General features: G+C 38.7%; 2 protein-coding genes and 1 pseudogene across 5 annotated transcripts in view; all 3 read right to left on the minus strand.

Moving 5' to 3' along the window:
• The window catches only part of LOC111330134 (uncharacterized), an 11,153-nt gene extending 8,372 nt beyond the window's left edge, over nt 1–2,781 (minus strand). The window contains exons 1-3 of one of the 3 annotated variants that reach the window (XM_088744129.1): nt 2,609–2,780; nt 1,231–1,385; nt 674–734 (exon numbers count right to left, since the gene is read on the minus strand). The gene's annotated coding sequence lies outside the window, so the exon portion shown is untranslated. Of the gene's footprint in view, nt 1–673; nt 735–1,230; nt 1,386–2,608 lie in introns of all 3 variants that reach the window. The other 2 variants (XM_088744130.1, XM_088744132.1) reach the window with 2 other exon arrangements.
• A 963-nt stretch (nt 2,782–3,744) lies between these two features.
• Nucleotides 3,745–10,628, minus strand: LOC148718221 (uncharacterized; annotated as a pseudogene). The gene is made up of 8 exons (XR_015994439.1): nt 10,529–10,628; nt 9,545–9,804; nt 8,826–8,973; nt 7,798–7,947; nt 7,005–7,294; nt 6,035–6,446; nt 5,109–5,693; nt 3,745–4,425 (listed from the first exon to the last, which is right to left on the minus strand). The product of XR_015994439.1 is annotated as an uncharacterized LOC148718221 (transcript).
• An 844-nt stretch (nt 10,629–11,472) lies between these two features.
• On the minus strand, nt 11,473–17,179 carry LOC148718222 (uncharacterized). The gene is made up of 7 exons (XM_088743669.1): nt 16,845–17,179; nt 16,308–16,457; nt 14,937–15,228; nt 14,004–14,413; nt 13,395–13,659; nt 13,111–13,196; nt 11,473–12,336 (listed from the first exon to the last, which is right to left on the minus strand). The coding sequence occupies exons 1-7, from the start codon at nt 16,936–16,938 to the stop codon at nt 12,149–12,151; spliced, it is 1,485 nt and encodes a 494-aa protein (XP_088599795.1). The 5' UTR covers nt 16,939–17,179; the 3' UTR covers nt 11,473–12,148.
• Between the last annotated feature and the right edge of the window lie 740 nt (nt 17,180–17,919).

The raw sequence follows: 17,919 nt of genomic DNA on the forward strand, positions 1-17,919 counted from the left end.
CTCAGACATTTCATGATATAAGTTTACGATAATAAGACTCTTCAACACTCTCCCATACATTCCTTTATATTTCGAATAAACAACCAGACCCGTCGCTTGTCTGGGCTCCCTGTGGTTAAACCTCAAAAAGGCCGACAGAGGAACAACAACCGTAGTCATGAACAAACGCGACAAAATTTTGCCGTTCCTTTCCGAAATAACAGCCATTCTTTCAATCTTCCTTTTGTGATGCCAGGACAACTACCACTAAGAATTTTAACCTTTTCCTCGGCAGAAAAAAGCGCAGATTCCAGAGTTATATGGCCAGACATGGAGTGTTTCTGGTGTTTCTCGAGAAACGTTGACCCGATAGCCTCGTCCTGAAACTGTAACTCCGCGGACCCTTTGCATTGCAGACACAAATGCGATAACGGCTATTGATGGCCATTGTGAAGATATTTAGGTGTCACATAATTTTTTCAGGTAAATGCGGTAAGATGTTCGTCAACAACATTTATCAATAAATCATGCGTCAAAAAAGAAGAAAAAAAAAAGACGCTACCGACCACTTATTTCTTTCCCAAATCGAGAATAGTTCTGCAAAAATACTTAAAAAGTCCTTCTTCTCATAGATCTAAATATCATTCAAGAACTAGAGTACTTGCTTTCTACTGTGCGTTTTAATTTTGGTTACCTTGAACAAAAACGAATGCTTTTCCACCAACGTATTAGATTGTCCGATAAATCCTTCCTCCCTTTTTCGGCAAAAGTAGAAGAAAAATTGTTAAAATATTTTTTTGTGGTTAGCTTGAAGTGTCCGGATTAATATTACTTTTCAGTTTATTTTAGCGCCAAACAACTGAAGGGAATCTGAAAGTTTAACGACTCTTTTTTGCAGTCTTTTTTCCAGTCTCTTTTGCTCTCCCATAATAAAATCAAGCCCAAAAAAAAAAAAAATGGAGAACAGGTTTGTATAGCAAGTTAAAACCTTTCAATGTCTATCTCACTTTTTACTGAATAAAAAACATGTCTGTCCCAATAAGAGAGAAAGAGAGTCTTAAGCACTCTAAACAACAAACGTGTCTAGTTACAATGATAAGCTTGAGATCGGACGTCAGCATTATTAGGCGCCTCTGGCAGCCGCTTCAGTCCATGCAAACAATCTCACCTTCCCTCCCATCCCACCCCAGGGGAGGACATCCACCACACAGTAATCTCGTGCGTGGGAAATTAAAGTCTCCTACCCCTAACCTTGCAGAAGACGGGGCCCACGGTTTATTCGTCCTTATCCGAGAAGACTAGAGTATCTATCCATTAGCGGTTAGCTCAAAAATGATGTACTCTTTGTATTAGGAGGTCGATCGCAGCCATTTCATCTTTTGTTGACTAACTGCAGCTGTAGTTACCTGGCAAACAGACCAAAAACAAATTTTTTCCTTCTCTCTAAATTTCGGCCTAATTGGCTTAAAATAAAAAAAAGGAGAAAATCAGTTACTTGCATTCTCATTTAAAAGCCAAAAAGTTTTGCATCCCCATACCTTTAAGCACCTGCATAAATGCCGGTTCAGAAACCACTAGCAATAGATATCGGGTTCATTTTAACGGCAACCTCCAGAAACGTATTGAGTCTTTCCCAGTTTAGACATTGTATTTATATAAACTGTCTCTGCAGGTTCTATTTGTGAGATAATTTCTTTTTTCATGACAGCGAAGCTAATTTTCTCCTAAATTATTTACAATGTTGATAACTACAGAAAAGCAATCGAAAACCTGACAGTATATAAAGCCAATATTAAAGGGTTTGATTATCCTAAGTGTTACTAATAATTTTGCAAGTTAATGCAGTAAGATGTTCAACAACAACTGTTAATTACTAAGTTATGCATCAAAAGAAAGACGCTACCGACCACTAATTTCTTTTCCAAATCGAGAATAGTTCTGAAAAAATACTTAAAAAATCCTTCTACTCACAGATCTAAATATCAATCAAGAACTAGAATACTAGCTTCCAATTGTGCGATTTAATTTTGGTTACCTGGAGCATCAACCCAAACAAAAAACAAACACTTCGCCACCTATGGATTAGATTGTCCCATAAATCCTTCCTTTCTTTTTCGGCAAAAGTAGTGGGAAAATTTTTCAAATTTATTTTTGTGGTTAGCTTAAAGAGTCTAGATTAATATTACTTTTTCAGTTTATTTTAGCGCCAAGCAACTGAAGGGAATCTGAAAGATTTCGAGTCAAACGCTACCGTGGATTAATCATGTCTTTTTTTAGTCTTTCTTGTTCTTCCATAACGGAATCTAGCTAAAAAGAATTCAATGAGAACAGGTTTGTATAGCAAGTTGAAACCACTCGGGTCTAATTCAATTTTTACTGAAGTAAAAACATGTCTGGCCCAAAAAAAAAATTATTTACCCTTTGTGTTAGGAGTACCATTGCAGCCATTTTATCTTTTGTTAACCAATTCCAGTTGTAGTTACCAGGCAAACAAACCAAAGAAAGCGATTTTTATTTCCTCCTTCGTAAATTTCAGCCCGATCGACTTTTCAATTTAAAATAGAGAAAAGGAGAAAATTAATTACTTGCATTCTCATTTGAAAGCCAAAAAAAATTTTGCATTCCATACCTCTAACCTCCTGCAAAATGCCGGTTCAGAAACCCCAAGCAATAGGCATCGGGTTCATTTTAACGGCAACCTCCAGAAACGTTTTGAGTCTTTCCAAGTTTAGACACTGAATGTAGATAAACTGTCTCTGTAGGTTCTAGTTGTGAGGTAACTTCTTTTACTAACAATGAAATGAATTTTCTTCTAAATCATTTACAATGTTGATACTTACTACGTCGAAACTATCAGGGAGCACTTTTGTGTTCTAAAAGTCTCGAATTAAAACGCTTTTATTCATTTTATAATGTTTATCTTCCTTTATTAATAAAATAACACTTTAGGCGAGACAAATTTTCCTATTGTAAAGCCAACTCGGAAAGAACTACGAGATATCTGTGGTTTCAAAACCTCTTTCCGGTAATTTTTTTCCCCAGCGTGTTTCTCGCGGTTCCTTGTGGATGTATGTGATAGCCACTGAAGAAATTTCCGTCAACAAAAATAAACATGTCGACAACACTGTTTTGTTTCCTTCGAAAACTGTGAAGAAAATTTTTTATTATTATTCATAACTCTCTTGGTCTCCTTTCAATGGTTTGATAATCACCGTGATAAACGAGTTAAAGAACACCGAAAGCGATTCCATACCGTCGCGTAATTTCAAGCATGTACCAGCTCAGTGGAGAAAAATTCATTTGAGTGTCGAAAATAATCTGCAGTGGTATAATTCTGCATTGATTTGATGTGATTGGTCCGGCAGAATCTCACGCCACCCCATTCTCAACCAGTTGCACCAAGCGTTTGCACCATATTTGCAATTCGTATGATATGTTAAAAAACCGGTAACCAGTCCCTTTCGTTCCAAACTTGCCGATGATAACGTGTCTTCTGATTGACTCGTCTTTGTTTTCTTATTCATCTTTTGCCGGTTTCACGCCTAAGCGTCATACTAACGGTTCATACTTACTTAGCCCGTGGTTCGGTGTGTCTGCCTTTGAAATGTGTGTTTTCTGATCATACGAACAGGGTTTCAGTGCAAAATGATTTTATTTGAGGATTTTCTTGGGTAATTATCCACAGAGCACCTGACTAAAAAGAGGTAAAAAGGTTTAAACTAGTCCCCAATGACCAGTATATTCTTCACTGGTAGAATTTTAACATGAGTTTAAACAAAAGTTTTTAATGAATGAACTGAAGTGTTAAAACGACATACCATAAACCTTAGTTGATTTTTGTTTGTAAATTCATGTAATTAAATGCGATAAAATAGCCTTAACATTTGTACAAATGAGCTGAATGCGAGATCTTGTCATCTACCCTCAACAGTTTGTAAAGGACGACATTTGTGTTCAGTTGACTATCAATGTCTATAAAAATCAAGAGGTCCAGCTCTGCTTCCAGTGCAATTTATTGTCATGGTGCTGTTGTGCTTAAAGGTGATTTAACTGTTCAAACTACTCAATCGATCGTGGGCTCAAGTCCTGGCCAGTCAAAGGCGCGAAAAGGTAGCAACGTGTTAAGTCTTCTTCGAAGCCGTTCTTTAGGATGCCACGTGACTTTTCTGTCGCGACATTACAAACATCAGCTCCGAAGAGGACTGCAACTTATGTCGACAATAACAACTTGAATTAACCAGGACTTGATACAGAATTTTCATTCTAGAACCCGAATATCAGAAATCTTGAACTTGAACTTCCCATATTTGCCAAAGGTGGATATCCCCGCACTTAACCCGCTACCTTTTCGTCTTAAAATGACTCCAGCTACTGGTGTGTTCGGGTGATTTACCATCCAAAAGTGGTCATTCCCGCACAAAGCATTTACACCATCAAAATGATTACCTTAAAAGAACAGGGAGACAAATCTCAGAAACTTATTATCACTGTCATCATCATGGCAATCGTTGTCGTCAACTCAAAGGCTGAACTCTATACAAATGCTGCTTGATTTTCTATGGTCTATATTTTATTTTTGTTACAAAAATAGATGTAACGGTGGGTCTTTTGGATAAACATCGGTGACAGTAAAGAGGACGGGCTTGGTAGAAAAGAAGATCTGATGAGAAGAGCAATAGCTCAGCACGTTCGTTTTAAATCTTTTAAACATTTTTCGCTGTCCTCTGAAAAACAACTTGAAAGCACCAAAATTTGCGTTCTCAGAGAATGCAACCCCCGACGGCATATTGGCACAACTGAGAGTCGTCAAATGATCTAACTACAAGTCAACCATGCACAATATGCAAACTAGCCCTGCATTTGATAACATTTCCGTTGTCAGACCTCTGCTGTATTCCTTTCCATGTAGAAGGGAAGATAGAAGGATTTGATTAGCTTAAGTTTGAAAATTACGTATCATACCGTAATGTTCTATCATCAGTTTTGACAGTTTCGAGATTTAAATTTAAGAACTGTAGAAAAAAAAAACACACTAAAGTAACCCATTTTAGGCCTATAAGGCACACTTCCCTTGGTGACGTTACCAGTTAACTTTAAATCTCAACAATGTTTCTCGCATGCATTTTTACCGTCTGGCCTGAGATATTCTTCTTTCCAAAGCTCATCCAGATCAAGGTCGAATTCCGAAACACCGGGAGTATATTTACCAGAGGCCCTGTAAGGATGAAAGAAGACCAAGGGTCATTACTCATATAAAATTTCCTTTAGCCAAAACAATATCAATAAGTCACTGCTTTGTTTAAGCAACGATAAAGCTTAATACGAGTTTGTGTACTCTTGTTTTCCTGCATTTGACGCCAAATACGTAAATTGAGTCCTCTATGGCCCGTTAGTTTTGCTTTTCTTCATACTTCGTAGGGACATAAGAGACATGAACTGAATATTTTATCAGTCAGGGACGTTTCCAAAAATTGCAAAATATTTCTGAGTTTCCACGAACTTTTGCTTGTATTTGATTCGTTTCCAGCCTCCAGATACAGATATAAACACGCCGTCAACTGTGGGTGAATCAATTGCATTTATTCCAGTACAAGGACGTGGTGACTGACGCTCAACTTCGATAACTACTCCGGATCCACTTTCAACAGTTTTCGTTGCAGCAACATCAGTTGTACTTTGTACATCCACGTCACTTTCCGAAACGTCACGCCACTCTAAACAGAAAAATATAAATGCACCCATTATAAGTTGGGTATACACTCGATAATACAACTTAGCAGATAGCCATCGTTAAAATTTTGACAATGGCGGATCCAGGGGGTAGATCATGGGGGCTCTGGAACTCTACCCTCTCCTTCAAGTTCCTTGCCAGATTTGAAAATATTTTCCAGTGGTTAGCAATGAACAGTTGCTCGCCTCTAGGCTACTCAACGGAAAAAGGTCGGGTGTCCTGTAGCGCTTTCTTACTCTCCACCCCTTACCATTCACTCTTCCTGGGTAAACTGAACTTTGCATTTAGTACAATAAGGCAGAGTATCAAGTCCATTCAACTTACGTCTCTTAGCAGAAGTGACCTTTACAAAATGAACGTCTCCAAATCTCTTGGATGAAGAACCGACGTCCGGCCATTTAAGAATGTCGGGATAGTAATGTTTTTCAACACTGTTGTACCAATTTGTAATATGGTCATTAGTGAGAGATTTAAACCAAATGTTTAAGTCCGAAATCCTTCCGTAAAATGGGAAGTCGGTTGTAATAGTACCGCCAATGTCCTGATATTGTCCAATGATTACTTGAGTCCACTGAAGGTTTTCGTTCTTAACTCCGTCGCTAGATCTTTTTTAACCAAAATCTGCATTTACGATCACCTCCATGTAAGATGACTGGTTACGTTGGATTCGAACACAGAGGAAGACAAGTTGATCCTTCGGAGAACTTGTGGCGAATACGTCGGAAACGGCATTCCCTAAAAAAAAAAAAAAAAACCACCGCTAAATACCGTGGCCCGTAGAGGACACGTCATCCACTTTTTGAATGCAATTTCATCCCGCGATAAAATCAAAATATCACGCGATCAATGGAAATTATTGCGCAATAAATGAAAAAGTATCGTGCAATAAATTCTGAATTATAGCGCGATCATCTTATGAATTAAGTTATCGTGCGATATTTGAGTTCTATCAAGCGATACAGTGTGTGATTCGCCTCTGAATAGCCAAAGAGACAGTGCGGTATATACTAAAAATATTACTCACCTCGGTCATGGTGAATAATTGAGACCTATTTTTGCAGCATTTCTTGTTAAAAGCTACATTTTTTTCTCTTTGTGTTAAAAAATTACTACTTAAACATAAAAATTTACGAAACGACAATTGAGAGTTGATATATTTGGGTTTAAATCAGCCTTTGAAGCAAAAATGCGAGGCTAACAGGATCGTCGAGGATAATACCTGTACTATTTTGATAACTACAAGGTAACTGATTATTCCTCTCTGGTAATTGTGGCTCACAAAAACTCCTTACCAGTCACTTCCGATTGAAAAATAGATCTTCCCTTTTCCGTCGATCCTCACGGTCATAACGTTTCGATTGCCACCATTCTTCTCGGTCAATATACTTATTACAGTCATATTTTGATCCTGTTGCATATCAGGTGTGTGTATCCAGGCGCAGACAGTAAAGTGTTCAACCCAATTCTTATTCATATCGTGTTTCACATAGTTCGTTTGTTGAGTTTTTCTGAAGACAAGCTCAAAGTCATAGTCATTTTGATTAAAAGGTTCTCCATTACCTCTGTTAAGGCTCGCTACAGTGGCTACAAAATGGAAAACATGCACAACTGTTACACCAAAATTGAACATTTTTTGGCCACAATCTTTGCTACTCGGCTTGTTTTCAGAAATCATTTTTGAAGATTTAATTTCACTTAGATTTTACGAAATTTTAGTACAATCAGTAAATTGTGAAATGGTCTACTCGTATTCATTAGTAGGTCTTCTTTCTTCCCTCTTCCCGCCCCCCCCCCCCCCCATTCCCTCCACATTGTGCGCACGTTGTTTGTTTGATCCATTTGGCCCCAGACCTCCCGCTGTCAAGAAAACAACTTGAACGCAAACTAATATTAAAAAGGGCTTCATGTCAAAAATTAGAAGTTTTAAAAGCTTCATATTATCAACATGCTTTTGTTTTTTCCCAATTTGGTATGGAATTCGCTGCATTTGGCCACTCTAAAACCATTATAATGGGTGAAAGGTTGAGTTTTTGGGATCCCCTTATAGTGGAACAGTGAAGTGAAAACATGAAGTTGACTACACTCACGGGCCGTGTTGTAGTCCATATTCTGCTCCTCCGCTATTGATTCTGAGCAATTTGTTCCTGAGAATGAATCCGTACAGTTGCATGTGTAGGTTTGCGCACTGGGTGCCTCTACACACGTTCCACCGTTTTTACAAGGATTAGCGTTACAATCTGATAGATAAAACAAGACTGTATTGTAAGTTTTGAAAACTTCTTCAGATGAATCTTATAGCGAATCGTTGCAAAGCAAGATGTAATTTGGTAAATCTTTGTGATTGGTGTATTTTTCTGTTTTCGTCGTCGTCATAATGATTGGTATTTGTTTGTCTTCGTCGCCGTCATAGTGATCGTTATCTTCATCATTCTCGCTGTTCACATTGTCATCAGAATCGCCACCGTGACGTCACAAAACAAACAGTAAGACTTCAAAAAAATTGCAAAGCATTATGGAGGAGAAAAATAGTGAGCGTCTTTATAATCAAGCCTAAATAGAGCCACAATCTCCACATTTTCTCTCCTGGCCGCATCCTCTCCTACCTGAGATGGAAAAATCGTAGGAGTCATCAACCTTCGCAGCTTACTGACATTAGTGTGCATATTCTCTATACTGCTCTCTGTACATTTCCTGTAACATTGTTAAGGAGATTTGATTGAACGATCACGAACTCCTCAAGTTGTTGATCAGAGCCCAGTGGTTCGAAGGCCGATTAACACTACGTACCCAGGGTTAAATTTTAATCTGGGTTTCTTTAATCCTTTGTTCAAAAGTCTTTCTTGGGATAATATTCTCTATGATTTTTAGAACATTGAATTATCAAGTGGGAAACAAAAAGAATTCCACTGAATTTTCTTTTAAAGCCTTCAGATCTGAAATCAGATTTCACACTAACACTGGGATATCCTAACCCAGCTTTGAACAACTCGGCCCAAATCCTTTATTCTCATGCTCTGAAAGTTTGATTTAGGGATAACCTGTACGGTGAAATAAGCTGCTAGGCAGTCTAAGAGGTTACAATATTAAGCGTGTAAAGAACAATCCTTATACTAACATGTCACGATCTGCCTACATTTCTTGCCATAGAAGTTGTCAGCGCACTGACATCTGTAAGTCTTATTACTAGCTATCTCTATGCACGTTCCGCCATTTTCACATGGTTCAAAGTGACAAGGACCCTGAACCACTGGAGGAACAGTGGGCTGTTAACGGGGAAGAGGTATAAACATGTTTATTACGATATTTTAAAAACATCAATACGGCAGACAAGAGTTTTAAAAAGGTTTGTTGAAAAGAGGGGTGAGTATAGAAAATGAAAGAAATATCGAGGTAGAGAAGTTCAGTTTGAATGTACTAACAGCCTGTTTTCGAACTCAGAATTTAAAGTAACCAATTTGTATTCAAGTACATTTGAATTAGGAGGATTTAGAACAACCTCTTTACCAGACCCTCTTCTCAGCGTCCTTTAGACTTTATGGAGAGAGAAACAAAGGTGACCCTGGAAACGAGGATAGAATTTAGGCGTAGAAAAAATCTTATGGCAAACTCGCACATTTTTCCACTAGCTTTTTCGTAATTCGTGAGAGAGTGTATTTACCCAACTGGCAACATCTCATTGCATATGTGAATCGAAAAAACCTCGCTATGCGTTTTACAACATGCTTTACGTCTCCATTAACGCCGGTGTCTTGTTTAGGTATGCGTATTTACGTCATCTTCTTTCCAGCTAACAGCTTTTAAATCGTTTTTTTGTGTGTGTGTGTTTATACTCACCATGTTGTCTGTGGTTCCAAACTCGGCTTCCTCACTCCTTTGAATGTGGTAACTCAAATCGTAATGTACAAACTCCTTGCCAGTTTTAATGGCTGCCTCGCCCGCCTCTCTTCGGTTCATTTTGTTTAAAAAGCAATTATCTTCACTGCTTGACTTTTTGCAATTAATAGACTTGCAGTCGAAAGTCGATAGACATCGCTTCACGCATTCGAACACCGAACTCGCTTTTTCCTCTTCATGCTCAGTGTCGAGAAACGTATCTGTACAAAAACAATTAATACGATAAATAGAATTGACGACATATTTTATAAGTATGCGCGAATTTGTACTCCAGAAAGATCTTGGTAACGGCATCTGACTTCCAAATTTTTCTTTCATTTGGACCCAGACTGACTTGGGCCATAAGATCACGAAAGACTAAGACCAGTCTCTATTTATCGCCAAGGGTGGGGGCAGAGGATTTTTTAGGGAGGATCACGTGGTTTCCAGGAGGAACGGAGAGGGGATCAGTCGTTTCTAATGTAACATATAGGGGGGACTATGGAAATATAACTGCCAGTGAAGGACGGTCATTAAACTACTACAGAGCCTCAGGGGGGACTAGTTAAATTTTATTGTGACATGACAAAAATCCTCCGGGTCCCCTCCACCCCGGTGGTAAACAATGGCCAGTCTTCATTCATGGTGGAACCATGACAACAGATGCTGTTGAAGAGTTGCTAAGTACTTTTTTAACGATCTTTCAAGGTTTTTTAACTCGCAAGAATGCCTAATGACTTCTTAGAATTTAAAACTTTTCTTCCACGAAATCGAATTTTGATAAAAAGTATTCCGCAGGAAAAAACAGACTTAGACGATTCCCCCAAAAACTCTGTTTTCTAGAACTTTTTCGTCTGGTTTTCCTCTATACCGTCTTTGAAACCATGCTAACAAAAAGCGCATGGGAATTCGCCGACAATAAAACTGTAACTAAATACAACCTACCTATTTCCGAAATGAACATAGGTACAGGATTCTGTATCGCCACTGACAGAGTTAGGAATGTGAAAATCGAAACATAAAAGAAGCCTCTACGACTCTCCATGATGTGCCTCTTGAAGGAAAGAAGTATTTAAAATCAATTATTTATATCCTGCTTCATTCTGTTGATTAAAAATTTATCTCCATTTATTTTGTCGCACTTACGTTCTAAATTTTGGCTTTCTCGCACAGCAGCTCCTGGTTGTATTTTGTTCATAAAATGATATCATGCAACCCTATCCAAAATAAATATTAGATAATTCGAAAGGAATAATTAGAAATAACTGAGGACAATCGACGGTTTCTTGACGCATCAACTTTAAAGTAGCTTTCAAGAACTTAATCTATATATCCAGATATAGTTTGATGACTCTCTTGGTCTCCCTTCAATTGTTCGATAACCACCAATAAGCGAGCGAAAGAGCAGCCCGGAAACGATTCCATGCGCGTAATCTCAAGTGGATTCCAGCTCAGTGGAGAAGTTCATTTGAGTGTGGGGAGTAATCTGGAATGGTATTTATTCTGTATTGATTTGCTATGTGACTGGTCCGGCAGAATCTCGCGCCTTATTCTCAACCAGATAGCAAAGAAGTTAAACCTAATCGCGATTAGAATATATTGTGCAAACAAGTAGCAGACAATAAGCCGCATTGGCTTTGCACCTTATTTGTACTTCGTGTGATACCACCTTTAACCTCGATAAAGACAAATAATATGTTCAAAAACCGGGCACCAGTCCCTTTCGTTCTTAACTTAGGTAGTCATCTTCTGTTTAGTTCTAACGCATAAGTAACTTCATTCACTGAAAAATGTCGCGCTCTAAGCGTCATACTAACAGTTCATGACACTTCCATACGGTTAGGTGTGTCTACCTTTGAAACATGTATTTTCTGACCAAACAAAGAGTGTTTTCAGTGTAAAATGATTTTATTTGAAAATTTTCTCCGGTTATTATCATCAGAGCTCTTGGCTTAAAACGATAAAAAGACTAAACTAGTTCCCAACGACCAGTACATCTTTCCCCGATAGAATTTTTAACACGAGTTCAAACAAAAGTTTTGAGTGTATGAACTAAATGTTAGAACTAAATACCATAAACCTCATTTGATTTACCGTATGATGAAAACCCTTCGTCAAGTTGAGGCATGACAACTTCTAGATACAGGATTTTTGTTGTGTCAATTCAAAAAGTTAGATGCGATACAACGGCCTTAAAACGAGTAAAAATGAGCTAAATGCGAGATCTTGTCGTATACCCTCAACAGTTTGTAAAGAACGACATCTCTGTTCAGTTGGCCTATCAGTGTCTATAAAAATCAAGAGATCCAGCTCTGCCCTCACTACAATTTACTGTCATAGTGCTGTTGTGCTTGAAGGTGATGTAACTGTTCAAACTGCTCAATTGATCGTGGGCTCAAGTCCCGGCCAGTCAAAGGCGCTAAAAGGCAGCAAAGTGTTTAGTCTTCGAAGCCGTTCTTTGGGATGCCACGTGACTTTTCTGTCGTGACATTATAAGCTCGGGGGAGGACTACGACTTGTGTTGACAATGACAACTTCGATTAGCCAGGACTTGATACAGAATTTTCATTCCAGAACACGAATATCAGAAATCTTGAACTTGAACTTCCCACACTTGCCAAAGGTGGATATCCCCGCACTTGACCCGCTACCTTTTCGTCTTAAACTGACTCCAGCTACTGGTGTGTTCAGTTGATTTACCATCCAAAAGTGTTCATTCCCGCACAAAGCATTCACACCATCAAAATCATTACCTTAAAGGAACAGGGAGACAAATCTCAGTAACACATCAGCATTGTCATCATTATGGTAATCCTAGTCTTCAACTCAAAGGCTGAACTCTATAGAAATGCTGCTTGGTTTTCTATTGTCTATATTTTATTTCTGTTACAAAAATAGATCTAACAGTGGGTCTTTTTAAGCTCTTAGTTGGTCTACAATGTGGCTGAAAAGCCCCTAAGGAGGAGCCTCAATTAACGTATATTATTATTATTATTATTATCATTATTATTATTATTATTGATAAACGTCGGTGACTGGCGTGGCAGAACAAAAGATCTGATGAGAAGAGCAATAGCTCAGCACGTGCGTTTTAAATCTCTTTTCATTTTCAGCTGCCCTCTGAAAAACAACGTGAAAGCACCAAAATTTGCGTTGTTTGTGAACGTAACCCCCGACGGCAAATTGGCATAACTGAGAATCGTCAAATAATCTAACTACAAATCAAGCATGAACAATATGCAAGCTAGCCCTGCATTTAATAAAATTTGCAATGTCAAACCTCTGCTGTAATCCTCTCCATGTAGAGGGGAAAAATGATAGAGGGATTTTATCAACCTAAGTTTGAAAATCACGTATCTTAACGTGATGTTCCATTATTAGTTATGACAGTTTCGTGATGTAAATTTGAGAATTGTAGAAAAAAAAACACTAAAGTAACCCATTTTAGGCCTACAAGGCAAACTTCCCTGGGTGACGTTAACAGTAAACTTTAAATCCCATACAAGGTTTCTTGCATGCATTTTTACCGTCTGGACGAAGATATTCTTCTTTCCAAAGCTCATCCAGATCAAGGTTGAATTCCGAAACACCTGGAGTATATATATTTGTGGCCCTGTAATTATAAAAGAAAACTAAGGGTCGTTAATCCCTTAAAAATTTTCCCTCGCCTGAAGTCAACAGAAACAAGTCTCTACTTTGTTTAAGCAACGATACAGCTTGTTACGAGTCTGGGCTCACCCTCCCCTCCCCGTGACTTTTCAGATGATTCATACTTCGTAGGGACATAAGAGACATGAACCGAATATTTTACCAGTCAGGGACGCTTCCAAAAATTGCAAAACATTTCTGAGTTTCCACGAACGTTTGCTTGTATTTGATTCGTTTCCAGCTTCTAGATACAGATATAAACACGCCATCAACTGTGGGCGAATCAATTGGATTTATTCCAGTACAAGGAAGTGGTGACTGACGCTCAACTTCGATAACTATTCCGGATCCATTTTCAACAGTTTTCGTTGCAACAACATCAGTTGTGCTTTGCACATACACGTCACTTTCCGAAACGTCACGCCACTCTAAACAGAAAAATATAAATACACCCATTATAAATTGGGTATACACTCGATAATACAACTTAGTTGATAGCCATCGTTAAAATTTTGACAATGGCGGATCCAGGGGGAAGGTCATGGGGGCTCCGGAACCCTCCCCTCTCCTTCAAGTTCCTTGTCAGACTTGAAAATATTTTCCAGTGGTTAGCAATGAACAGTTGCTCGCCTCTGGGCTACTACTCAACGGAAAAAGATCGGGTGTCCTGTAGCGCTTTCTTACTCTCCACCCCTTACCATTCACTCTTCCTGGATAAACTGAACTTTGCATTTAGTACAATAAGGCAGAGTATCAAGTCCATTCAACTTACGTCTCTCAGCGGAAGTGACCTTTACAAAATGAACGTCTCCAAATCTCTTGGATGAAGAACCGAGGTCCGGCCATTTAAGAATGTTGGGTTTGTAATATTTTGGACCACTGTTGTACCAATTTGTAATATAGTCATCAGAGAAAGGGCTAAACCAAATGTTTAAGTTCGAAATCCTTCCGTAAAATGGGAAGTCGGTTGTAATAGTACCGTCAATGTCCTGATTTTGTCCGATGATTACTTGAGTCCACTGAACGTTTTCGTTCCTAACTCCGTCGCTAGATCCCTTTGAACCAAAATCTGCATTAACGATCGTCTCTATGTAAGGTACTTCGATAGGTTGGATTCGAACACAGAGGAAGACAAGTTGATCCTTCGGAGAACTTGTGGCGAATACGTCGGAAATGGCATTCCTAAAAAAAAGAAAACCATCGCTAAATACCGTGGCCCGTAGAGGACACGTCATCCACTTTTTGAATGCAATTTTATCGCGCGATAAAATCAAAATATCGCGCGATAAATGGAAATTATTGCACAATAAATGAAAAAGTATCGCGCAATGAATTAAGTTATCGCGCGATATTTGAGTTCTATCAAGCGATACTGTGAGTGATTCGCCTCCGAGCAGCCAAAGAGACTGTGCGGTATATACTAAAAATATTAATCACATCGGTCATGGTGAATAATTGAGACCTATTTTTTGCAGCATTTCTTGTTAAAAGCTACATTTTTTCTCTTCGCGTTAAAAACTTACAACTTAAACATAAAAATTTACGAAAGCACGATTGAGAGTTGATATATTTGTGTTTCAATCAGCCTTTGAAGCAAAAATGCGTGGCTAACGGGATCGTCGACGATAATACCTGTACTATTTTAATAACTACAAGGTAAATGATTATTCCTCTCCGGTAATTGTGGCTCAAAAAAACTCCTTACCAGTCACCTCCGATTGAAAAATAGATCTTCCCTTTTCCGTCGATCCTCACGGTCATAACGTTTCGATTGCCACCATTCTTCTCAGTCAATATACTTATTACAGTCATATTTTGATCCTGTTGTATATCAGGTGTGTGTATCCAGGCGCAGACAGTAAAGTGTTCAATCCACTCCTTATTCATATCGTGTTTCACATAGTTCGTTTGCTGAGTTTTTCTGAAGACAAGCTCAAAGTCATAGTCATTTTGATTAAAAGGTTCTCCATTACCTCTGTTAAGGCTCGCTACAGTGGCTACAAAATGGAAAACATGCACAACTGTTACACCAAAATTGAACATTTTTTGGCCACACTCTTTGCTACTCGGCTTGTTTTCAGAAATCATTTTTGAAGACTTAATTTCACCTAGATTTTAGGAAATGTTAGTACAATCAGTAAATTGTGAATTGGTCTACTCGTATTCATTAGTAGGTCTTCCGGCTTTCTTCCCTCTTCCCGCTTCTCGCTGCCGCTGCCCCCCCCCCCCCCCCACATTGTGCGCACGTTGTTTGTTTGGTCCATTTCGCCCAGACCTCGCGCCACCAACGAAACAAGTTGAACGCAAAATAATATTAATGAGAGCTTTGTGTCGGAAATTAGATGTGTTAAAAGCTAAAAGCTGCATATTATCAACATGCTTATGGTTTTTCGCAATTTGGTAAAGAATTCGCCGCATTTGGCCACTGTAATGTCACTATAATGAGTTCTTGGTGTCCCTTTATAATGGAAACAATAGGAAGAAAACCTAAAGTTAATTGTACTCACGCGCCACGTTGTCGTTCGTATTCTGCTCCACGGGTTTTGGATCTGAAAAATTAATGCCTTTGAATGTAACCGTAAAGTTGCATTTGTAAATTTGTGCGCTTGGTATGGGTGCCTCTACACATGCTCCACCGTTAAAATAAGAATTAGTTTCACAAACAGAGGGATGAAATGAAAGTGCACCTTATTCGCAAAACATTATAAGGTAAATCATGAGTTATTGTAAAGCATCATATATTTTGACAAATTAATAGACCATTGTGCTCCTTGTATGTTCTACTTTTGTTAGTTAGTTTGTTTTCTCATCGCCACAGTAATCTTCATCGTCATCGTTCACTTTATTGCATCGTCATCTGAATCGCCACAGTGACGTCACAAAACCAACAGTAAGGCTTCAAAAATATTGCAAGCATCATGGAAGAGAAGAAAGGTGTCGTTACAAAAAAAAAGAAAATGAAGCTTCCGTCGCGTTCCCTTAATTTTCTCTCAGTCTTGATTGTCAAAAAAATAGTTTAAATATAAAGTAAAAACAAGAGTTTTTTATAACAAGGGCGAGATAACCTAAAATTCACCTTTCACTGAGTCACTGCAACCAACCAATTGTACTTTTCCTGTACCGTTTGTCTCCAGCCAATACTTGTTGCTGATGGTGTATTTGCCTTCACTTGCTTGTATTTCTTGACAAGATACCGCTGGTAATTCAGGAATGGAGCCCAGAGGAGCTGAAAAATTGAAGGGCGTCTTTGAGGAGAAATTTCATTGCAATGGTTTGCTCAGCGTTAAGCCTTCGGCTTTGTCCAATCTTTTTATCAAATGTTTAAAAACCACGCTACTGCGTTACAAGTCGGCGAAAGATTATTTTTAGCACTTACGAGCAGCTTCAACTGATCACATACCTCTCCCAACAAAACGTCGCATGTAAAACCGAACTGGGTTAGAGCGGAAATTTTGTGGCCGTGCCTCCTTGGTACGGTTATTCAATTCGCAAATTTTCTCCCCTATGACGTAGTTATAGCTTTGACATGTGACTTCTCTTTCGCAATGGACATCACACTGATATGGGTCTGTTACTGCTATCCTTTTGAATACGAAACCATCGAGAGCCATACCAAGAATATTAAATTCCATCTGGCATCGAGCACTAGCCATCACGAAAGAGTTGAAAGAAGCCAAAAAATATAAGAAAAGAAGTGCCCTCAGCATGTTTCCAACGGGTTGAAATCGAATGTTACTCTGTTGAAGTCATAGGAGAGATAAGTCAGTCCGAAACACATAAGCGAAAACTCGCACATGCGCCAGAAAAAGGCGTGCACACAGATGTAAAAAGTCACACACGGATATATGTAAAAAGTCACACACGCACAAGAGCAAAAAGTCACGTGCATGCGAGCGAAGAGTGACGCTCACAAGAGCGAAAAGTCACGCACACAAGATTGAAAAGTCGCTCACAGGTGCGAAGAGTCACACTCACGAGAATAAAGTCACGCAGAAAAGAGAGATAATTCAAACACAAACGAGACAAAGGGGCAGCTGCTCTCGCTCGTCTTCCGTGCGTGCTTGTTTATTGTGGACGACATGACTGCTCTCAGAGTTGCTCAATGAAATATCAATTATGCTATAATAACAGTGTCAACAACAACAACAACAACAACAACATTGACTTTATTTTTTTAAAATGAATGAAATAAAGGCTTTTGTAGCCCGCAGTTAGCAAAGCTATTCTAGGCGGGCTACCTAAACAGACACTGTATAGGCTCACACACACACACACACACGCACGCACACACACACGCAACAATGAAATAAATAAATAAATGAGCAAATAAAAATAAATAATAAATAATAGTAGTAATAATCATGTTAAAGGTTTTAACTGAGCCAGTCACACAAGGGAGTTTTTAACAGGTCAAAGAAAAAGCTAATCAGTTGAAATACAAATATAAGCTAGAAAGGTCAAGGTAGCGCAAGTCAACATTCATCTCCTCAATTTCAAGAATTTTCAAAAGCAAGTGAGTTAGCTCACGTTTAAAAGGTGCTTTCTTTAGCTTACGAATTTCAGGGGGGATGCCATTCCATATTTTCGCACCAACTCTAGAAAAGGAAAACAACTGATGATTTGTTCTCGCCTGTTTTATATAAAAGCTTCCAGCTACTGAGAAACGAGTAGAGTAGGAATGAACCTGT

Source organism: Stylophora pistillata, chromosome 13 (assembly GCF_964205215.1).
Source record: "Stylophora pistillata chromosome 13, jaStyPist1.2, whole genome shotgun sequence".
Lineage (NCBI taxonomy): Eukaryota > Metazoa > Cnidaria > Anthozoa > Scleractinia > Pocilloporidae > Stylophora > Stylophora pistillata.

Bases quoted from the DNA above. Each gene is read 5' to 3' on its own strand.
- LOC148718222 (XM_088743669.1), bottom strand. From the start codon at position 16,938: ATGCTGAGGGCACTTCTTTTCTTATATTTTTTGGCTTCTTTCAACTCT. The intron at 16,458-16,844 runs GTATGGCTCTCG...TCAATTTTTCAG, and splicing joins GATGGAATTTAATATTCTTG to CTCCTCTGGGCTCCATTCCT. The intron at 14,414-14,936 runs GTAAGGAGTTTT...TCTTTTTTTTAG, and splicing joins TTTTCAATCGGAGGTGACTG to GAATGCCATTTCCGACGTAT.